Below are 24,235 nucleotides of genomic sequence, written 5' to 3' on the forward strand. Positions count from 1 at the left end.
CCAAAACAAAATGAAGCTAAAATGCCAATGTAGCTGCTCTTTATGAACTTAGAACCCATTGTGTTAGTTGATGCCAAAAGTGAAATGAACATACTGTGGTGAACCTTGGTTCCTGCAAGCAGGGGCTTCTCACAGGCGGAGGTCGGACGTGAACCCGGGACCTCCTACTCTGAAGCATAGTGCCGATACCGCTGTACAAAAGAGCCGGGCTTCCTTGCAGGAGCACATATTGGGATTATGTCTTCATGTTCACCAGCCCTGACCCCTAACCCCATGCACGCTACAATACATTAACATACAGCTACTACCAGCAATGGCACATGCAGAAAATCCAGGACTGATTTTAACCCCAATATAAAAAAAAATACAAATTAAAAAGCAATGGTAAAAAATAATACCTGAACATTTTCACTTTTCACCCTAACAGAATGGTGCTCAGTAAAAATGTTAAAGCATTTTACAAATACATATCAGCAAATTACTGATATCAGTAATCTAAGAGAAAACACTTTTCAGTAACAGTAGGTGCCTGAGAGTTTTCTAAACGTACGTATGCATTGTATTTTCAGTTTCAGAAACAGTGCTTTTAAATCATACTGCGTTCCACTAACACATGTTAATGCATTGAAACTGGTTTCGCACATAAAGGTTGTAAATATAGTCTACTTAGGTCTCCCTTTGTATTAGTGCTTGCACTATTGAGATGCACCTGCAGGCACAAAGTGAATTAACAAAACAAAACATTTGCTAAAGTCTTCTCATAAAGATTATTTTCTTTTCTTTACACAACAGTGTACCCTTCTGTGGAACCTGGCTGGCTCCAAGCAACTTACGAAGGAAGGACTGGTCTAATTCCTGAAAATTACGTGGACTTCCTCTGATGACTTTTGAACAGGGTCAGAGTAGCTTCATGGTATCCATGGTAACAGAAATATAATGTATAGTGATTTGTTGTGCTTTCCATTTTAAGTGCCTGCACCTGCGGACATGGAAAAGTAAAGAGAACCTCAAGAAGAGGATGCCATTCAGTAATATACAGGAGGGTTTCAACATGTTCCCGATAGAAAGCCACAGTCACAGATCTGGGTAATGAACTGTTCAATAAAAAGCAGCATACATACTATTAGCTTTTACTGTCTAAATAGTAAACCGATGTGTTATATGTTTTGGTTCAACGTGATCAGTGTTAATAATGCAATTAAAAGACAACATCGTTTTAGTCCATTTGCAGAGACTGTAAATCTGTCAAAAATGGACTGAAAATTCTCTAAACATTTTGTAAAGAGGGTCTTGTATTTATGAAATGAAAACCAGTAAAGCAGGTTCAAGGATCCCTGAAGTATCAGTATGTTGTGAAGCTTCTGAATATGACATATCTACTCGCTGTGGCTATGAGTGCACTTTGAATTACTCTTGTGGTACGTAGATGTTTTTATTGTTGCCCATCTGTTACTTTTCTAGATGTGCATAAGTGCCTTACAAAAACTATTTAAAATGAAAAATATTCAACATTTACATTATAAAGAGTAGCATTGCATTGCTTTGCTTTATAGTAACGTTTCTAATTACCGGTATGTTGCTTTAAATTGTATTTGTTTTTCTTTGGCACACCCAGCAGTTTTGATTCTAGTTTTATTATTATGCAGTACTTAAAGATAAAGTAACAAAAAGTGGTTAAAAAACATATATACATGTTTTACTTGTCATGCCTTCTGATGATGTATTACAGTTCTAAAAAAGAATTGTGGGGTTCCAGTATGTATTAGCCAGTGCCTTAAAGAAGAATGCTTTAAAATATTAGCAACATCCCTATGATATTAAATGGGTATGTTTACAATGACTTTTGGAACCCAAAGTGCAACATTCTTTTTCTAGAATTCATAACCAAATTGAATTAGTAGAGCTTTATTAGTTGTTGTGCTGTGGGGGATCTTAAGGGAACCATTGAACAAATAATTACATTTTCCATTCATAGAAAAAAACTAACATGACAGCGAGAAATGGTCAAACATCTATTCTAGTGGCGGCGACGATGGGGTAGATTTTGGATCATTCTAAAAGCTTACAAATTATTAAATTATTTTAACAGTGCTGTTTCATTCATTAGTACATTTCCTATGATTTGTGACATTCAAAACATTAGCATAGCTCTGTGACACAGACACAGACTGGCAAAAAACATAAACAGGGTTTTATTGGTAAAAAAAATAAATAAACTAGCATATATCAGTTTCGGAGCTCTGCCATTCCTCCCTCAAAATGGTTGCAAAAGATTGCCTGTTCAACTGGCATTAAAACCTAAGCCATACATTTCACTAGAAAACCACTGCTCCCAGCACGGAACTAACTGCATACACCAAAGCTCCTCCTTATATACTGTGGCCTGAGCTCCCAGCATTCCTTGGTTCATCCTGCCCCTCCCCATCTAGTACAACATGACACAAACAGCTTTAGTTAAGTGTAGGTACCTTGGTTTAATAAACCTCTGTATTTTGGGTGCAGATAAGCACCCTGTCACAATCTCCACAAACTGCAGTGACTCTATGTGGTACAAAATAATAGGGTCAAGTGAAATTGTATTACTGTCATAGCGTTCTACCTCTATTTTAATAAATCTACCCAATGTGGTATATTGGTTTTTCCAGTGCAATTCATTATTGCTTCTCTCAAGCAATGTAGAATAAATATGAACCAGTCCTATGAGAAAAAACACCTTGGATATTAAATGAGATGCGGTATAAAGCTAGGGCCTTCTTGAGACACAAACTGCAGCCTTTGTCATTTATATAAGTGTTTGTATAATGAAAATCGGCACTTTCTTATTTATGTGTTCCCTTATAAATGTACACTTACCGGTACACTGGTGTACTGGGGTTATTAAATGGTATTATATTTGTCTGTTAATGGTAAAACAGAGTTTGGTATTTAACAACTTTATTGTATAACAAATGTATTGTTAAGCACTTGCTGTATTATATTTTGAAGTATAAATTTTAAATATGTCAATTTGTTTCATTTTATTAATATTAAAGAAAAAAATAATAATAATTTGTTGTTTGTGTTCGGTCATAAGGTTGTGTTTTGTTTTGTTTTTCACATTGATGCCTTTTATGACCTTGGCTAGCTGTCTACACATAAGAAGCATCTACAAGTGCTCCACCTTGACTGTGCATAGGGGGCAGTGGAACTAGAAAGCACACAATCCTGGCCGGGACACGTCCTAGCTGCTTAAACTGATTGCTGTTTAAACCATTGGCCTTCAGCTCTGCAGACTTAACTGTCACCATGGTACATTATCAAGTGGTATTGCCATTGGATTGAAATGGTTTGCCTGGAGCTGACATGTCTCCTGTGTCAGTCTCACACCCATGGAGCAGCATTTAAGAACCTATTAACTGATTACAATCACTGCAATTTTTTTTGGTTTCAAAAAGTGCCTAAACAAAAACGTGTTGCAATAATTGCTTGCAGAAGTTGTTAGAAACATCCCTAAAACATTTATTTTTAGGGACTCTGAAGTCCACTGTAGTGCATTACTATTTTCAAAAAAGTCTGATTTTATCATTAATACAAACTCTATAAAAAAAAAGGTCAAAACAATGCTGATACATCAACAAGCAATTAAGGACATGGCTTCAAAAACATCAGTTCTGTTGATGATCCTAGGAGCCTGATTTCCCACTGTGGGTAAATTGCTGCTCACATCCTCAGAATTTACACATAGTGGAAAATACAGGCCTAGTTGTTTCGTTTCCTTTTTTCTATAGAAAACAGACATGTGTTTGTGAGTAATAAATTGTTCCTTTTGTACAATAATATATACTGATAGCTTGTAAAATGTGTGGTACATATTTCTAATCCTACAGGTCTATTTATGATGTAAACAGTGATGGAAAAATAAAAATAAATCTTTCCCTTAAGATATTTAAGCACAGTTGTTATATTAACTTATGAAGGGGTTCAATAAAGCAGACCCCCGATGTGTGACTAGAGAAACAGATTTAAAGCAGAAGTAACCATACAAAGAAAGGTTTGATGTGGAATGCACATGTTGAATTTGTCAGAAGTATCTATTTATAAACGGATCAGCATGTGTAAATGTAAAGCTAAAAAAAAGCAAGTGAAAGTGCTTGTCACAGCGTGCGTTGTTGATATTGGGATTGCACATGCAGTCACATAGATCTGGAAGGTGCTGTAACTACAGGGCATGTATGGCAAGAAACAATCCTTGTCTCTTCGTTTTATGCTTAACTTTGTATGTTTTGGGGTTTGTTGGATGTTTTTTACAGCCGATGCAACAAAAAAAGGTTTTCATTATTATTATTTTTTTAGATGAACACATACCGTATATCTGTAAAAATGCTGTAAATGTAACAACTGTCAAACTTTTTATTCCTTTCCTCTGTAAACCATATACAGGCCTAGTTGTGGTAAATCAACATTTAAATTAGACTGACAAAGAATTAAGTTTGCTTCTCAGATTTGTATATTTTGTTTACTGAGTAGGATACATTATATATACTTTAAAGGCACCTATTTGTAACCCATGGCACCAATTTTATTCACTGTTATTATTATATAATTTATGTGTTAATCCTGAATGATAAGGTTTATGCTTGGAAATTTTAATAAAATAACTTTTTTGTATATACTGTAATGTTGGGTTATTTTATTATATGTCATTATTTGATAATGCTCCTATTGATGGTTAGAATCAATTTTGCTAAACGTTTTCCTCCTTTTTGCAGCACTGATTCAGAACAAAAAAAAAATCAATAAATAATGTTTCAGTATCAAAGGAATAAAAACAGGCTTATACAGCACTGTACGTGCATTATGTAATTGCTTGCAGCTATCTATGTAAGCTTTGCTTTACTGCTTTTGAAACTAAAGCAGCTTTCTTGCCTGCACCTATCACTGTGTTGCACTGTTGATACCATGTGCTTCAACATACTGACCAGCCCCACATTACCTTCTGAGTTCAGACACAATGAGAATGCAAAGTTGTACTGTGTGACTCACGGTCTTCTCCTCCCGTAGTTAGCAATGGGCCCTTATACAGGAAGGTAGCACTGATTGGATGTGTTCCTTTGCTAAACTGTCTTGTGTGATGGGTGGCTATGAAGGAACTCACATGGGTTGGCTGGCAAATCCTAGCTTGCTGGTGCTGTGATTTCAGCTGGTGGGAGAGATCAGCTCAAGGTAGGTAACACTTTTTAAGCCACCTTGGGTTCACAGTGGGAACCTTTGTACCTCACATTCTAGTTGCCTGAAGCCTAATAAATGAATTCAGGTTTAGACATGTTAGAGAAACTAGAGTGTTTTTATATCCTTGGTTCCTGTAAGATAACCTAGTATCCATGGATATAGAGTGCCACACGGGAGTCCAAACTCCCCATCAAATATGTAGATGATACATTAATCATCTGGTTAAACCATTATTACTTTTGTACCATCTGTGCATTAATCAAACAGCCTACTCCAGTTCCATTTAATTGTGGTTGGCTAGCAAACAGCAAGACCCATTATCACAGAGAGGTTCCCTGTTCTGTTTGGCTCAGCTAACAAAGCCTAAAAAGGTCACTTCAAAACAGTAATGATTTGTATTACATGAGAGTAGCTGTTAATTACTTCATGCTACTATTGGATTTGGCTTTCGCCAAGATAAAATGAGACAGTAGTGGTGGAGACCAAACAAGACGTAGCTCTGCTGTAATATGTGACGTAATATGGATTTCCTATTGGCCCGATGCTGATGGCTAAAGTGTAATGCTGATTCCAGTGATTCCTATTTGCAGCCTCCCTGGCGCATCAGCACACACAACGGTGACTACGCTGGCTCCAGGGATCAAACAAAGTGTGGCCTCCCTGGCACCTCCGCATGGCAACTGTCTAGAATGGGTTGGGTTCTCAGTGGTCATCAGGTGGGCACCTCAGGAAGGCTTGACAGAGCTGCTGGCATCCCAGCACCAATCCCCTCCATCCCTCACCTAACCCAGCCCAGTTTACCTACCTTAGCCACTCGTTCCTTTTCATTGAAGTTAACTTTCTCCACCACTTGCCTTAGCCATCCTAATTTATAATACAGTGCCTAATCTATGGTAATAAATCTTTAGATTAAATCCTTCTGCCCACCACTGATGCTCTTTTTCTGCATTCGTCAATTAACTCATGAAATGCTTTTATTTCTATAGTCATGAATATGAGGATTTCCCTATAGTTTCCTATAATATACTGTAGCTATGGCCAAATGTTTTGCATCATCCTATAGAATTAACTTGAATGAAACCTGCTGAATACTGCAATGTTAAAATATTACATACAACTTTGTAGTTTTCCATATACTTATTGAAAAATGTGACATTTAGAAATCTAACATGAAATACTATACTACTATTATGGCTTCCGGTAGACTTTTGTGATATAATTTTGTAGTTTCTTTGATTACATGATGTTAAATAAAATATCTAAATTATGTTCATAAATATATATATTTTTTTATTATGTCTCAATCTAAGATTCTAGGTGATGCAAAACTTTTGGCCATAGCTGTAGTGTTTTTGTATGATACTAAAGTGTTTGTTATGTCATCCTCCTTGTAGGTTCACAGTGAAAAAACATCTTTGGTCCAATTTTAATTAATAATTAATAAGTCGTTAGATTACCATTCTGATTTGTTTCCTTCTAATTAACTATGCAATATATTCCATGCAAAAAATGGGAACAAACTATGCAGAACGGAAATCTGTCCCATTGTGAGGTTATTGAGTTGTTGCCCTTTGGATTAGAGTAGGACATATTATTCCAGCTCTCTTCCTGCTTTATGGTATGTTCCTTTCGTTGTTTAAAAGTATATACATAATATATTAAACTATTATACTTCTATTTTTGGGAGGGTTATATTATGTTTCTCTTGAAGAAATGAGCTTCTGAGACAGGCATTACGTAGGTCCTGTACTGATGACTGTACTTCTAATTATTACAGTCTTTTTAACTGCAACCAAACTGATAGCATGGTTATGAACAGAGAATATGAGCTGTCATGATACTGCTACATAGTTTAACCATAAAATCAGCCATGCCAAGGATACATCTGGTACAGGAAGAATTTCTTAGAAATGGAAGGTCTAGTCTAATGAAGCTGCCAGAGGGCTCACGTTTCTTAAATGTTGCCAAGATCAACGTGTTCTTTTCTACATAAATAGGCAGAAGAGATTTCGTGAGAATGTTCATTGACCTTCAGAGTTATTGCAGGAATGAAACTCCCTTTCCGCTAATCTTGCTAATAATGATTTAAAGATATGGGATGCTTCATGGTTACTTCTGTTAACTCATGAAATGCTTTTAATTAAATACAATTTTAAACAGTATTCCATAGATACATTAGGTGGCTGTATGGGTTAATGTCAATACAACACAATGAATTATTATAGATGTCATCCTTTTAAAGGGAGAATTGAAAGGGTTGAAAACAATAAACAAATATTTTACCCAGTCACTTGGTTTCCAATACTTGTCTTGATTCTGTTTTTCATCACATCATTGAGACTTTTACAAAGTTTTAGAAGTTCAGTCGGGAAACTAATGCAATAGATTATTTATTAAAACATACACTAAACAGTGCTACTACATTCTCTGGCCTTTGGCCTCACCTTTTGCGTTACCCCTGCCCTTAAATTAGCTCGCGGATAAGTGGAGAAGCTGACCATAGGGAAGCCATGGGCAGGGAGACCTGACAGCTTCCCTTTTATAGACAAAGCCAAAACTTTTAATATGGCAGGCTGCTAGAGGCTTGGTGGTCCAGTAGTTAAAGAAAGAGGCTTGTTACCAGGAGGTTCCAGGTTCAATCCCAGTTCAGCCACTGACTCACTGTGTATGACCCTGAGCAAGTTACTTAACCTTGTGTTCCGTCCTTCGGATGAGATGTAAAACCAAGGTCCTATTGTAAGTGAATTTGCAGCATCAGCTGTGATCCATAGTTCACCCCCTAGTCTCTGTAACCTGCTTTGGATAAAACCATCTGCGAAATGACTAATTAATAATAATAACTCAATGATTAACTGCTAATTGATTCATCTTGGGTTACATTTCTAATGTAATTGTTAATAAAATATAATCCTACTGTACATATATGAAGTACCGTCTACTTACCTGTTGTAAACTGATGTGTGGTTCTTCAAAAGCATATAGCTGGGAATATTATTGTCTCAAGAGCTATGTAGTTCACTAAAGAAGAAGCCTACTTAAGGGTACATTGTGGAAAAACATATGCTGTCTCTTTTAAACACCAGGTAACATCATTCAGAAAGCCTAGGGGTTCAAGTAAATCAATAGGGAACTGGGTGGAAAAAGACACACAAGCCCTCCACTGCACTAGACTCCATGCATAATCCAAGATGCTACAGAAGTTTACTCACAATATCCCATTGGCATTTGTAGATAATAAAAAAAAAACTGCCAAGGCTACAAGGGCCTGGTATCTAGGGTGTTTTCTTTACATACGTAACAGGGTTCAGAAGCCACCGCCAATCAAAAAAGCTTTCATGTCAATAGCAAAACACCTGCATGACTTTATTACCACGTACACGTAATCATATTTACACAGACATCACTTATGCAAGGTCTTTTACAAGCATTTCTGTTTTTCTCAACATTTTGTACACAAAGTGGGCCACACCTTACTCTTGCTGCCAGAGCACTGAATTACATTAATGAGGTAAGAGGTGGATCATTTATAGTTGTTTCCTCGTATTTGAAATATCTTCGAAAATAAAATGTACAACTTGAAACTATGTAGGTGAAAAAAACAAGAAAGAATGATTGTAGGTTAATATACACCCTTTAAAAGAATACAATCTTCTTAAATCTTCATAAAAATACATCACACCGTATAGATTTAGGCAAGTCCAATTAAGGCCACATTAACACAAATGTAACAAATAACAATATAAACAAAAAATGATCCTTATTTTCTCAAACCTAACTGCTAAACACAAACACAACTTATTTTAAAAAAAATCATCTACAGCAAAGCAAAATAAAAAATAACAAGATTGACAACAGTGTTGTGTTACACCTGCTATTAGTATTTACTATTTACATTTACTTTTAGAACTACTAAAAGAAACCTAATAAATTCAATGAAAAACATTTCGACTAGAAGTCTGTTTCAATGTCTTTAAAATAATATCCAGTTAAAAAAAAAAAAAAACATATTTGGATAATTAAAATCACAACACAATACATTATCACAGAACTCCAGATGTTTTTCAGATCTTGTAGTATTTTGTTACTAAAGAGCCAACAGCCACAGCATAGTAAGGTAAAGAGGAAGGTACCAGTGGGGCTATCTAAAATACTGGTTCAAGGATCGGAAATGTGTGAAATAATAAGCAGTATAACCATAGTCGGGGGTGTCATCAGAGAAATGCTGTATAAAATATATACAAACAATCACAGGACAAGTGTGGGGGTATCCAGAAAAAAAGGGTTATAAGTATTTGGATATTATCAAAGTCAGCATGCATAAGACCTTCATGGCTTAGTCAACATTGCTAGTATATAAAACGAAGGGAGCGTTTCATGTGAAACATCTTTATCTCGACGTCAGACAACCAGGCATTTCTGCCGGTGATAGTTCTGGTAAGCGATGTACTCGTATATATCTTCTGGTGTCTGTGTTTGTCGTCTTTTTATATTAATATTGGAATGCATGCAATGACCGGGATCCAATATTCCATTTTGAGTGGGTACAGAAAGCCATGAACACAGAGAGACATGTGTTTTGAATCAGGCCAGCTGTAGAAAAGTGCTGTCTTTAATTGTGAAAAAAAAATAAAAACTTCTGTTCAAATCTAACAGAATCTGAACTTTACATTTACATGCAACATTTAAGAAAAGTAACCTTCACATAAGACTTTTTTTGGGGTTTTTCCTATTTTTCTTAAATATGTATCTACTTAAATATTTTAAATAAACTATGTACTCAAAAAGAGTTGAATATTTAACACTTTACTGTACATGCAACACAAATGAGAATGGTATTCAAGGTCAGGGAAATGAAGCCATTAGAAAGTTTGTTTTCAAGTTTGCATTTTCAATTAAATGTTTCTTCTAAAATACTGGAGATTATTTCGTGTTTTGAATTTATGTTAGGGAAATGTAGCACTGAGGACAGATAGATAAACTATATTTTTTAATGTTTTGAAAAATGTGTATGACTAAGTTGTACATTTAAAGCAAAGCCAAAATGCTTATTAAATCCAGGCTTTGGGTCTTTGAGCTCCTTCCTGTTGTTTATATGCACAGTCTGAAATCCAGGTGTGAGAGACTGGATAATAAGACGGACGGGCTCCTTTTTATCTGGAACAGGCTGTCCTTGTCCAAATATGTAAGGGAATCAATTTTCTGTGAGTTCTCATCTTTTGAAAATGAACAAACCTCAAGAGAATAGTCAAACCAAAGTTGTTAGCGGGTTTAAATCACTTCAACAATAATAATTATATAAGAATTCTAAGAAAACTTCAGGGCCCCAGAAATATTAAAGTATTGGCAAAAACATTTAATTTAGAAAACGTATTAAGGTGATTTATTAAGGTGAGTTATTAAGGTCTTTATGCCAATTTAGTACTATTTTTTGGGAAAGGAGAATAGCAACAAGCAACTTTGGTAAGCTTTTGACAACTGAAATTATCTTTGGAAATTGCCTTTTTGCATAAATAGTTGTGAAATCCAACTCAAAGCAACAGGTTTATGTTTTTTTTAGAGGCAATGTGTACTGAATGCTGTATAAAGGGTACAGAAAACTGTATAGTAAATAAATATAACATACTTTTTCTACAAAATCAGGACTGCTATTAAATACTTATTCACATATCCTGGGTAATCACTACACAGTGTTCATAGCACTTTAAATAAGTGTTTCATTTAAAAAGAAAAGGCATATGTATTCAGAAATAATAGCCAGGTAGGTCACAGAGTTACTTCAACGATACACACCCTCCTAACCGCCGCTAACACTCAGGTTCATTCACTTTTTGTGAAAGAGTAAATTTTTCACCATCCCGGCCAGGATCTTTGGGAGCTGAGCTGCAATTACTTCAGACATCATCTCAGGAAACCCCACACTGAGAGACTCCGACTGGACGAAGATATTGAGGCAGAAGAGATGCAGCTTCTTCACAATCTTTTCAAAGGGAAAAAAAACAGGAGCTATTGAATTTGCCGTGACTTTCCCCAATCAGATCTGGCATCTGGACATGTGTTTTAAACACAACGTCCTTAAGTCCTTTGTCTCTCTTTTGTCCAAACCTTTTCTGAAGTTGGAGAATCACCTGGAAGAAAGCTAAAGGCTACCAGAGCCAAAATCTGATTTTGAAAGAAAAGAAAAAATACCACTCAAGGAAGTAACTGATAACAGCATCAGGCTCTTTGGCAGCAAGTCGCTGCAATGACAGAGGGAAGAAAGTGTAAAATGGAAAATAACCTCCTGCCAGCAGTGTTTAAATGAACATCTATGACTCTCATAAAGTTGTCATGGTGAAACATAGAGGGCTCCAATGAAAATGCTTGCAAGCCACTGTTCAAATTACATTAATTCTTACTTTTTTTTCTATCTAACCCGATCAGGTTTCTGTATTTAGACTGGATTAATATGTGCTCTAGTTATACTGTATATAGCCAGTTAAGGTGTAACTGTAATCCACACTTTTCTCAATGGGGTGTAGAAAATGGGACAGAAGGCATGATTTTTCCAACATCAAGCTTGAGTTCTAGCATGGCAGGACAAAGGCCCTGCACTTAAAAACAAATAGGAAACTGGGCAACGGGCAGCCCAAATTCGGGCATCCTATTAGGAGACAGATGGCCGAGTAGATGAGTAATTAACTCGGTCAAAATCTATAAAAGCACCTGGTTAGAGAAGCCAGTCAGTCAGTTATGGACTCCTGCAAGGAGCTGTTGCTTTGACTGTGACTACAGTAAGATGTTTCTTTGTTAGTGCTCCAGAGGAGCTAGGCTTTTGTTTTCAATTTTACTTTTGTTAAAAGTGTTTTGTTATTCTTTATTTTATTAATAAAAGCGCTCACAACATTTGTGTAAAGTGCTTCCTGACAACACAGCCTAACCACTAGGCCCGCAGCTCCACTTATGGACAAATCCGTGTCTGGCTGCTTCTAAACCTCATTCATTCTAATTAAAGTACAACGGTTAGGGCTATGGGTGTGTATGCAGTTCAGGTAGACTTTCAAACTGTCACTGTCACTTTTGTGAAAAGAAATGGAGTTGGAGCCTTAGTAGTTTTTCTTTTTTTCCTGGCAAAGAAAAGGCAGTGATGATAAAATCAGTTGGTACTGTAGGTGGAGGAACTAAATCATGGGCCACAGAGTTCTAGGTAGAACTACCACCAACACAACTGATTGCAAAATTATTTACTTCAAAACATACATTAACCATTATTTTCAGATAGGAAAAACAAAAACACAACTAATCATGTTACCAAATCAGATATTTATTTAATTTAGGTGCTTGTGATTAGTCTGTTATTTGTTTTAGAGTTGTAAATTGTTTTTTTCTTTTTACTTATGAAAACTACAATTGCAATTGTGCAGCTGTAAATGTTAATATAAAAACCTACATACTTCGTGCATGGAGTCCATCAGTTTGGTCAGGTGGTAAAAGCGTTGTGAGCTCTCAATAATTCCCTTCTCCTTCAGCTGTATGGCTTTGGTGAGCTCTCTGATGTAGTGCTGTCTCATTTCATCAAACTGGTCTTGACTTTTCAGACCCTCCAATGGTACTGCACAGAAAAGAAGACAATTCAAATCTCTATCAGACTCCTCACAAGTGCCTTTATATCTACATCATTACAGACCATGTGTCCATTTCGATCAATCAATCAATCAATCAAATTGTTTTTCTATCACACCTTTCATGGCAGAGCCATCTCAAAGCGCTTCACAATCCAAAAAAGTTCAAAACTAAAAATTGCCAGTGAAACAAGACCGAACAATAAAAGTACTAAAAGTAAAATAAAACACAAAATAAAAAAATATAATCACACTCCAAAGGTTTAAGAGAATAAATAGGCCTTAAACTTTACCAGGGAATCAGCATTTCTGATGATTCCTGACAAAGCATTCCAGAGAGCCGGTTCACTGCGGAAAAAACTGCGACCTCCTAGCTTGACATACCTAGACAATGCTAAAATTTTATTTAAGCTTTAAAAACAGAATATTTGAAACCCCTTTATTTTGGCACCACAGCCATAACTAATACTTTATATGAATCCTAGTGGTGCAGTGCCATGGTTTTGTAATGAACTCCTGGGGTAAACCCTGACTTGTCCAGCTGACGCTATAACAGTCACTCACAAATATAGTACAAATTCACTACGGTACAAAACATCCTAACAAGTTCACAGTCAGGTCTTGTCTCCTGGCGCTTGTCCCTTATCCCATAACTGTACAGATAAAAGACCGATACAAGTTAGTAAACACCACTGATTAAGAAAACTAGTGCATTCTATATTGCAGGCACTTACTTGTATTGAGGAGTAGCAATGCTTTCATGCAAAGAAACTCCTCCCTTGTCACTTGTAGATTTTCAAATCCTTGTGGGATATGTTGCATTGTTAAACACAAGTCATAGATCGGAGACTGTTTCATTCTCTCTCTGAACAGATAACATGAAATGATTTGAATTAGAAAATAATAAAAGTAGAACCAATTTTTATTTTTTCCAGATTATACACGAATGATGACTGTTAACTACAGTTACGTTTTTTTTTTTTTTTCAATTACTTACTCGTTAAAGACAAGATCTGGGGCGAAGTATAGTATCTGACTGTTGAAGTTTTGGTATGATCTCCATCCCATTGCAAACACCATCATGCTCATCCAGGAGTACTGAATCAGAGTCATCTGGTCACTGATGTGTAAGCAGCGGAATCCTTTCAAAACACACAAACAAACAAAATGAAGTTCCATTAACCAGTTCATCTTATACTGTCGTTTTTTGGTTAATGTTCAAATATCACATTATTACTTTATTGCCATTTAAGTACCTATTTATAATAATGTTTAAATACAGTGCAGTAGAAGTTAGAATTTAGAATCCCACTGCGTAAGAGTTTGAGACATTCCATCTTTGAGTGTGAGCTTAATAAGACACCATGTCTTTTATACAGATAACTTACCATTGAGGTTCACTGGAAAACCTGGAATGACTCAAACTGCTATGCAATGGGAGTCTTAATTTATTCCCAGATAATATTAAGATACTAATGTAATTGTGTACTGTAAAGCCTCTCAAAAACCTAGAAATAATCCAATATGGAGAAGCAAGCAATCCAGCTATAAAGCTTGATGTGAACATCTAGTGATGTTGAATGGTTAAAAGACCCACAATGGTGCGAGTGGGCGCACTTACCCAGCATGGCAGCGATATTACAGTATGCATCTTTGTCTAAGTTTGCTAGGAAACCGTTCTGTTCCATTGCTGCAGTCTGGCATGGCATAGTGCTCATAACAAAAGAGGTTCCTCTGAAAAGGGAATTATTACAAAAATGTCTTTAATACCTGGGAGTAATTTGGACCACTTGACGATGGCCCGCAGCTGTTTCTCGCAGAGGTTGTTCAAGCTGGTCAGCAGGACATTGGGGACCTCTGGTTGTGAGCTGTCATAGCCTGCATATACTATTTCAGGCTCAATACCCTCCAAAATGCTGAGTATCTGTGGAGTGTACTGGAGCTCTCGCACTGAAGGCACACAGGACACTGGTATCACAGCCTGGTTCTCAATCGGTAATGTCTGTGGGGAGTGCAGAAGTGGTGACTGGACTCCACCAACAACCTTCAGGCTTCCAAACTTCTTAAACTTCCGACCTAGGGGAAGAGAAAATATAGATGGATGGCAGGAAATGATGTACCCGCCTGATAATTTGCTTAATTATACCGTAAATGTTTTCACCTCTTAAACAATTGTAGAGTTTAAGTTACTTATAAAATGTTATAGCTAACTTGAAATATGCAACTGTTAAGAGCTGAAAACAATTAAAAAGGTCTAATTAAGCAAATTATCAGTACAATTAAGGATAAATTATTATTATTATTATTTATTTCTTAGCAGACACCCTTATCCAGAGCAACTTGGTCCAGTGGTTAAAGAAAAGGGCTTGTAACCAGGAGGTCCCACGGTTCAAATCCTACCTCAGCCACTGACTCATTGTGTGACCCTGAGCAAGTCACTTAACCTCCTTGTGCTCTGTCTTTCAGGTGAGACGTAATTGTAAGTGACTCTGCAGCTGATGCATAGTTCACACACCCTAGTCTCTGTAAGTCGCCTTGGATAAAGGCGTCTGCTAAATAAACAAATAATAATAATAATAACTTACAATTGTTACCCCACCTAGTTAAGTAATTAATAGCTCAGTTGGAATGAAAACCAGCAGACACAGAGGGGTCCCAGGACCAAGGTTGGGAACCGCTCCACTAGCACACTTCTTGGCGATCTCTATTCAGGTTAACTGCTGTTCATAGTTACAGATTGCTATGTAAACTACGGCTGCAGCTCACAATATGTTCTATTGATATGGTTTCAAATCTATAGTTTTCTGTAGCAAGCCTTTGACCACAGAAGCAGTATTCATCTATGGAACTCATAAACTTCATGGGAGGCTCTGAGAAAGAACAAGAAAAAAAAAACAGAGCCGATAATGTATTTATACTGCTGCTAAGCTAATAGAGATGCGTGCTTCAGCTAGGTCACTGTGCTCCTGTAATTGACTCCACTGTAAAGAACATGTCAAGCATGCAGATGGCAAGGAGAGCAGCTTCAGCTGTAATTTTGATCAACAAGCCTTCCCTTTGTTTAGAGCACATTTGGTGCAGGTGAAGTCCGATTGTTTCCATTAACCCCTTAGCGGCAGAAAGAACAAAGAACAATGGCTTTAGCCAGTAAATAATGAAGATTGCTATCACCCCCCAAAACAAGCAATTACTCACATGAGTTACTCGGAACATCAAATCCCTGAAGACAGGTTGTGACATGTAACACACAACACTGCATTAATCCAGATCAACAAATATAGTGAACACTAACCAAAATGAAGTTACAGTTAAAATAGCTTGATGATTATGAGAATGTATTAGCTTGTTACAAACTGATCATGTATCTGCTTAATTATCCTCGATACATGAATAGTTTAGTAAACATAGTTAAAACATGCTTAAAAAAGAAACATCAAGTGAAATCATTTTAAAACAATCTAAATCCTAGTTAAGTTCTGTACGGTAAAGTGCATCTTTGTCCAAGGTAAAGAATTATTATTATTATTATTTGTTTATTTAGTAGACGCCTTTATCCAAGGTGACTTACAGAGCCTAGGGTGTGTGAACTATGCATCAGCTGCAGAGTCACTTACAATTACGTCTCACCCGAAAGACGGAGCACAAGGAGGTTAAGTGACTTGCTTAGGGTCACACAATGAGTCAGTGGCTGAGCCGGGATTTGAACTGAGCACCTTCTGGTTTAAAAGCCCTTTTCTTTAACCACTGGACCACACAGCCTCCATAAAGAATGCTAAATACATGCTACTGTGTATGCAAGGTAAAGCATGATACTTTTTCTTAAATCAAATTAGATTTAAATTAAATAAAAATATATACAAAAAAATTAAAGAACCTCTGCCTTATGGAGAACTATACCTGAGATATTATATTATAAAAAAGCATACAAAGAAATATGGAATAAAACCATTCCTTATTCATTCTTCATAACTTTTACTGAATATAAATAGCTGTCTGTCAAAAAAAAAAAAACTAGCCAAATTTGGCTCTGAAGTCTACCTATTATTACCTATTACAATGCAAGTTTTATTTCTGCCCATATCAAACATGAAAGGCGTTTACCTCCAAGCATCATGCCAGCTTGGTAGCACTTTCTTAGACGACAGGCTGGGCAGTTCTTCCTGCGAATCTTATCCACAATGCAGTCGTTTCTCCCAGCACACAAATAGTTTTGATGACCTGACGCAGCAAAGAATAAAAGCACTTTAACAAAAACCTTGAAACCCGAATTATTACACAGAACAATATAATGTAGCTTGTGAGCATCAGGTGCTGGGCGGAAACAAATGAATTGCATGTAGGCAATAATTAGATCAGGCAGATGGAGCATGCCTTCAGCAATGGAGACGAATGAAACTACACTTATTGAGGAAAGGGATTTCTTAAAGAACTAAAGCACAGGATGACATGGCCGTGGTTAGATTGAAAGGCTCTTCTAAATAATGTCGGATGAAATAAACAAGAAACTAAGAGGGGTGTCTGTGTTCTTTTATCCAGTGCGGGATTATGGTGACCAGGTGGTGTAACACAGAGCAAATGCAATTTAACTACCATAATTAGGCTGCGCGCATTTTGTAAACACGTTCATGAGATCAGTCTTGAGAGTATGATTAGATTGCCCATCACTGTCTCTTATTAAAACACTTTGACTCGATCATATAGTAAAAAGCATCTTCCTGCCTCGCCATCTTAATTCCTGCCTTGGAACAATCACCTTAGAAGATTACCTCTTCTTGTATAAAGCATTGATTGTAATGGAAATAATGTCAATTATTAGTTGTAAAAAATGACCTGGAAAAATTAGCAAAGTAGAGCATACATTTTTATTTAGAGCCTGTAAAGTTGAGTCTTTGTACACAAAATCAATTTAGCTATAGTGTAAATCCGCTAAATGTTGCTTGATTCTGTGGAATGCAGCTTCTAAAATACATGTGGGAAGAAACTGAATAACTGTGCACATTTTTATTATTTACAAAACAGCACGACAGTTCATCATCACAGGAACATTTTAAACAAACTGAGTTTTAATTTTCCTACAATAAATGTATCTCCATGTTTGAGTTCAGCAAAGCCAGTTTTGGTTGCAATGACCTGCAAGTGACTCCCATATTTATTAAACTTTCCGCTAAAAGATCAATTCTCAAAAACAAACACACAGCAGTTCAATCTACACAGTAATGGATCTGTAAATGATAGGCCCTTCACATTTTCATAAAGTTAAGTGAAGCTCTCAACAGCTTATTGTTTACACTTCATAAATTTAGGTCAGGGCTGGGCAACTCGGGCCTTGGAGGGCCGTTCCACACCGCTTCTACGAGAACAGTGAGATCATAAACAGCCATCTGGGTCTGGACAGTTGGAACAAAGACCTGGATCACAAACTCCACAACCTCCACAAGTTATTGTGAATAAATATATTGAACAGATTATGCAAGTTACATTTGAACTTTCAAGCCTGCTTCAAGGCAAAGGGCCTATGGCCTAGCTACTGGACAAGGCAATAGAGACCCACCTTTTGTAGATGAAAATCAGGGTTTAGCCAGATGAGCAGCCAGGTTGTGAATGAATTAACAAACATAACCTCAATGGAAACTGGAAAATAAGCTGAGTCAGGCATTGTATGTTGCAGGCTCTTCCATGTCTCAATTAATTTGACAAACCTGTCCATCTAAAACTCAACAGACTGTCATGAACATTAGAACTGATCTCGCAGCCAGTGTGTGAGAATCATAGACACTGTACTAATGTGAACCTGCTGTATGCTGTTGAAACGGTGCTCTACAGTACCACAAGTGGATTGGTACATTTTTTTTATAAAGTATTAGCTTTTGGTTGTCTGCTGTTGCTTTAGGAATACATTCTGTTATTCATTGACTGTAAATTAAGAAAAATAATAATAATAAAGCACATAGAATACATACATACATACATACACACATACACACATACATACATACATACATACATACAAAACAAATCTTACCTTCTACTGCTCTCTTAAAAAACACCTTGCAGCTTCCACAGGTGAGAACACCATAGTGACAACCAGAGGCCTCATCTCCACAAATGAGGCAGAGCCGCTGGGGAATCACACTGGAGATGAAGGGAGAGCCAAGGGTACCTCTGCTATCTGGCCTTTACAAGGAAGGAACACAACACATTGCTCTTCATTGGCGGTTTCAATTAATGAGCTAATGTCATAAACAGAAGAAATATATATTTAAAAGACATGGAAAAGCATACATTATAAATATATGGTTCATATATATTTGTAAGTAATTTCAAAATGGTTTGTGTGTGACAGAGACAGAATGATTCTTGCTGATAAATCTCCCTCCTGACCTGTGAGGTTGCAGTATAAAGGGAACAGAGTGCCCTGGACTGGACGGCCTGACAATTCATTCCCAGGGTTAGGTGGAAGTCGGCCATCTAGAAAGGGGGCACAGCTGCGGTACATTAATTCATCGCTCCAGAGGGAAAGCGAAGTGGCAACCGCGGATTGGAGGAGATACAGCTGCACTCGCTACCCAAGGGGGCATGACTGAAGGTACAAATAGGGGATGTGGCTAGGTGATCTGTTCCTTTGTTTATGGTTAAGAGAATGCTAAAGGACAAGCGAAATATAACCGTGAGTGTTTAGTGTTTGTTTGTTTTGTCAAGTCTAATTGTACTGTTTGTTATTTATTAGAGGGCTAACACGATCCGGAGCTGTCGCTTAAGGCCAGCACAAACCCGGACAGCACTGCACCATTGTTCACGGATTCATTGTATATTCACCACTTGCACGTTAGCACGCACTGTGGACTTGTGATTGTGTGTGTCTCTTGTGTGTGTTTAATAACTGTGTTTATTATTTCGGGACTGTAACTCGCAATTAAACAGTGCAATACACATTGCTGTGTACTGCCTGGGATTATTATTTGCAGTCACAAAAGACCTGGAATTACAAAACCTCCACTCCAAATAAAACATTGTTTGGACATTGAAATCACTTGTTTCAACTTGTGCACCGCATCACCTCTACACCTGCGCACTGCAAAACACTTTGCCACACAGTGTCAGAGACAACAACAATAGTTTCTGAATGTTTAAGTAGGAGTCCGGCTTGCTGGTTATTACAATGTGTAACAAATCATCGCCCATTCTCTATTTATTTCAATAGTCTACCACCAAATTCCAGCCCTGGGGATTCAAAAGCAAAAAAACTAAACAGTTCTTCACTTGTTGAACACGTTAGCTTGACGGCACAACGGTATTTATAGAAGGATATAACTGAGGGGGGAAAAAATATTTTAATTAAATATATTTTTTAAACTCACGTTTAAAACTGGCTCTCCAACATCAACACCTCCTCTCATCCGCACTTGGGGCGTGAGCTTCCACAACGCCATTCCCTGTAACTACATCCATCTTCTCTGAATGGACAGCTAAATCAAGATCCCGGCTATCATTGGTTGTTTCATGTCTCCATTAAAAGAAAATGATTGATGTTATGACTATGAACTAGAGTGATTCCACCTATCGCGCTCCATTTTTTCTTTTTATAAAACCTTGAACCTCGCTAATGATAACGCTAGCAGGAATGGATTTTTTTGTGAATTGGAACCCTCTGGCTTAAGTGAAATATGGCGACTGATATTTAATTATGGTCAGTAATAATAAGCTCGGTTGTTGAGACCTTGGGACTCAGTAGAAAATCCGGAGGTTAGGCAGGTATGAGTCACAGTCAGATAATATGCTTGACCTTGTAAGCGTGAGCACCCTCGCTGCCTGTTAAAAATGTACTGACTGTACGTATTTGCGTGTTAAAAACAATAAGGAAGTCTGCATTTGTTTTTTATTGGTGCGCATGCATACCTGCTTATCAGTTATCTGAACCCCTGATTATAATGATTATAATGAGAGATGCTTCTCTCATGGTGTAAGGACTCAGTTTGGGCAGCCAGAACGTTATTGTCCCAAACTACACAGAATGTGTCTCTTATACCAGAAGGTTCAAAGTGGCATCTCTCACAGTACATACATATTTTATGAAGTGATTTTTTTTTTTTTTTACATGGAAATGTATAGCATTAATTGCTCTTAAAACCAATGAACAGCACAAGAACTTACTTAGAGGCACTGTAGTAAACTTCAACAAAAGGAGAAAAGGGGAACGTCTCACTAGTTTTGTAATGTTACATTTGTTGTATTCCTCTTCCCAATGACCTATAATAACAATAACTATAACCCACAGACCCAGGCTAAACAACCACAGGAAACTAGGAAATTGGATTTCAGTAATCAAACAATTCAACAGACTACTGTAAGTTTAGATGTGGGAGTTAACAGTTACTGGAAACTTACCAAAAAACTAAAAAAAACTTTAAACTCACTTTAAGACAATTAGAATGTCTGTATGACCCAAAATGTCATAAAACACATTAATGTTTTTGTTTAAAAAACAAAATCAAATAATTAAATAGCACGCATGCAGTATTACATTGTTATTTAAAATGTTATTCTATTAGTCATTCCTTGTGGTTACAAGATTATTTATTTATGTATTTACTTATTTGTTGATGTATTTGCTATTATTATTATTATTATTATTATTATTATTATTATTATTATTATTATTATTATTATTATTATTATTATTATTATTATTATAGTTTAATATGTTCTATGGTTACGTCTTTAGATTATATGACCAAAAACGAAATAGTATAGACAGTAGGGGTGACCGGGGACAGTTGTAATAGTTTTTACATTTCGCGTCATTACTCAGAAAACATTTGAGCTGGCGTTGCCATTTTCTGATGCAAACAACTTACATCTATCTGTTACCAATTCCGACCATTTTTATGTTTGTAGAGCTACTATAAAGACCGCAATATTGCTTCAAATGCAAGGAGTCTTGTGTTACAATTGACCCCATGACCGGGGCAGTTGTAACAGTGGTCGGAGTCAAATGTAACACTTTGTAAAGAATAACAAATAAATAACAACATGTTTTATTTAAATAAAAGAAAACTTGATATATTTATTCAATAAGATATATATTTATTGAACTCAAACAATGTCCAACAATGTTTTGTAATTTGGAGGCTATATACACACACGCAATTACTATCATTCTTATTTAAGACACCTCTTTACTTTTAAAATAGTTTCAAATCCTACTAGGAATAAATGAAAAGGGCCATGAACACAGAGGATAGGCTACTGCCAGTTTTCTCAACACTTGCGTTGTCGATATCAGCTATTAACTAAGTCCAGCACTGTCTTACACAATGCGCAGTTTATGATCCTGCTTACGGGGACTCAGTCCGTAATACAAATCTGCAGCCTTCAGTGGATATTCTGCTGTTTCCCCCTGCTCCTCAGTGAAGACTCGAGTTGCACTACAGTAGCCTATGAGCTAGTTTACTAGATCCTTCCTCAGCTAACTTCTTTCTCGCCTTACAAAATCTGGACAATGTTACATGGCAAATATCAAATGATTTTTCCAGGTGACACTTGCTTTCCCTCATTCTGCGCGTCATTGGATGCTTTCTCCAGGGTGTGTGTCATGGTACTCTCTTACTTGTCTAACTCTTAGCATACTGGCTGCAAAATAATGAATAACAAAATGAGCTAGTGTTGTACGGGGTCAATTATAACACTTGTTACAACTGGCCCCAACCCTGGGAGCCATTATTAAACTTCATGGTCTGGCAAGAAAAAACAAAACTAACATCGATCAACGGTGTCTGTTTATCACAGATTAGTGATAAAAAATAAAAGTTGGTGAACAAATTGACTTAGCTACCTCAAAAATCCCTACACTAAGGTACCATGACAATCAATGCATTAACCCCACGCACACGCACACGCACACGAACACTGTCTTCAACAAAATGATACTACAGAACCTCCCGCCTATACGTATTACGAGTTTGTAAAACTTCAACACAAGTTCAAACAATATACCACTGTCAGACTCATTACATGTCTTATAACACCCATCTCATAATGATCTTACCCCATATAAGCATGCGGGTAACTGTGCAGCATGCCGTTGCCTCGGTGAATCTCATAGGGTGTTGCGTAGCCCACTTGCTTTTGCTGCGGGTCGAAGACACCCGTTTGAAACCAGAAGTGGGGATTTGAAGACGTGGAGGGCATCGGTGGTGATGAAAACTCACTCTTGATTTTGTACATCACTATTTCTTGAGGCAACACTTGTGCAAAGTCCATCAAACTGCCTTGGAGAGCCCCATCAGCTCTGTACGTAGTCAAGCTGTCGGCGTCTTGTCTTTTCTTGGAAAGTTGCTCCACAGAGGTGTCCACGTGTATGCCTGGCAGGCAGTGAATGTTGTCTGAATAACCTTGTGCAAAGCCAGGAGAAAGCGATATTGTGTGGCTGGGGGTGCCCTGCTCCTCAGAGACAAGCAGTGTCTGCGTTCTGGACGTGACTTGGGAAGGATTCAGAGCCACTATGTTGGCGTTGTAAAGGTTCCGTGAAGAAAGATGGGACTCACATTTTGTAAAGTGAGCTGAAGCTGTATTGTTTTCAGTCTTTAGCGTTTCGTTATGATTTATTTTATCTTCGGGTGGTTCTTTACCAAAAGCAGTTTTGGTGCCTGCAATCCAAGAGGTACGGTCGGTCACGGTTGCCACGGGTTTCCCTATCATTTCAGAAAGTTCGTCGGGCATTATCGGGCTGTCAGTAATGCCAAAATCTTCCCATATTACGGTGTTGTTACTGCCTGGACCTGGTACTTGTGGAGTGACATCAAAGTTCCCTTGGTTACGCATACTAGGTGAAGCGTCTTTGTTTAAGTTAGGTGTGTAATCAGAATCGCCAGTCTGTTTAAGCAACTCCTCAATATAATTCCCCATCGGGTCCGAGAAACCTTTGAAAAAATCGTACGTTTTTTTCATCGACTGTTTGCCACATGGGGGTGGTTTCGACGATGTTGTGAACACTTTGTCATTATTGTCTTTTTCTTTTTGATCCATGATACACAGCCTCTGGTATCAAATTCCTTGCAACTGTCGCTGTTTTTGACACAGCAGGTTGGCAAATTGCTATAGGCACACCGCAACCTTATTGAACCCGAAACACCTGACCAGCATAATAAACCAAATTCTGTATAAGCTTTCCAACAATGAAATGACGCAAAAATGTATACAAAAGACACACTATGGCATCCTTATTAGAAACACCAGCTAGCTTACAAAATCAATTTGATTCACATAACTGACACAGAAGGACAATGAAAACTTTGCTTGTAAAATTCCATCCATTATCTCTTTGGTGTTTCAATTGGCATGAATAATTACTGTACATGCTTTACGAAGTCCACGTTACTCCTTTCTACACTTAGAAACTCTCTACGGCAGTTTTGTAGAACTCCACCCAC

At 37.2% G+C, this 24,235-nt stretch overlaps 2 protein-coding genes across 3 annotated transcripts in view; one reads left to right on the forward strand and one right to left on the reverse strand.

Annotated features, from left to right (window-relative positions):
* The window catches only part of LOC117962479 (rho GTPase-activating protein 42-like), an 81,925-nt gene extending 77,278 nt beyond the window's left edge, over nucleotides 1–4,647 (forward strand). For both annotated transcript variants that reach the window (XM_059030949.1, XM_059030950.1), the window contains one exon: nucleotides 793–4,647. In XM_059030949.1, the coding sequence (XP_058886932.1) occupies nucleotides 793–881 (89 nt within the window). In that variant the 3' untranslated portion in view covers nucleotides 882–4,647. The remainder of the gene's footprint in view (nucleotides 1–792) is intronic.
* Nucleotides 4,648–8,546: 3,899 nt separating this feature from the next.
* On the reverse strand, nucleotides 8,547–24,235 carry LOC117406171 (progesterone receptor). Its single transcript, XM_059030951.1, has 8 exons — nucleotides 22,852–24,235; nucleotides 18,829–18,980; nucleotides 16,908–17,024; nucleotides 14,577–14,882; nucleotides 13,804–13,948; nucleotides 13,541–13,671; nucleotides 12,639–12,796; nucleotides 8,547–11,185 (listed from the first exon to the last, which is right to left on the reverse strand). Exons 1-8 carry the CDS (start codon nucleotides 23,829–23,831, stop codon nucleotides 11,030–11,032), a joined length of 2,145 nt encoding a protein of 714 aa, XP_058886934.1. The 5' UTR covers nucleotides 23,832–24,235; the 3' UTR covers nucleotides 8,547–11,029.

Source organism: Acipenser ruthenus, chromosome 9 (genome assembly GCF_902713425.1).
Source record: "Acipenser ruthenus chromosome 9, fAciRut3.2 maternal haplotype, whole genome shotgun sequence".
Classification (NCBI taxonomy): domain Eukaryota; kingdom Metazoa; phylum Chordata; class Actinopteri; order Acipenseriformes; family Acipenseridae; genus Acipenser; species Acipenser ruthenus.

What these genes read in the sequence shown, in the direction of transcription:
- LOC117406171 (XM_059030951.1), bottom strand. Translation starts at nt 23,831, where the DNA reads ATGGATCAAAAAGAAAAAGACAATAATGACAAAGTGTTCACAACATCG. An exon ending in TTTTAAGAGAGCAGTAGAAG is followed by an intron (nt 17,025 to 18,828) that starts GTAAGATTTGTT and finishes TTGCTGCGTCAG; the next exon opens with GTCATCAAAACTATTTGTGT. An exon ending in CCAGATCTTGTCTTTAACGA is followed by an intron (nt 13,672 to 13,803) that starts GTAAGTAATTGA and finishes TTATCTGTTCAG; the next exon opens with AGAGAGAATGAAACAGTCTC.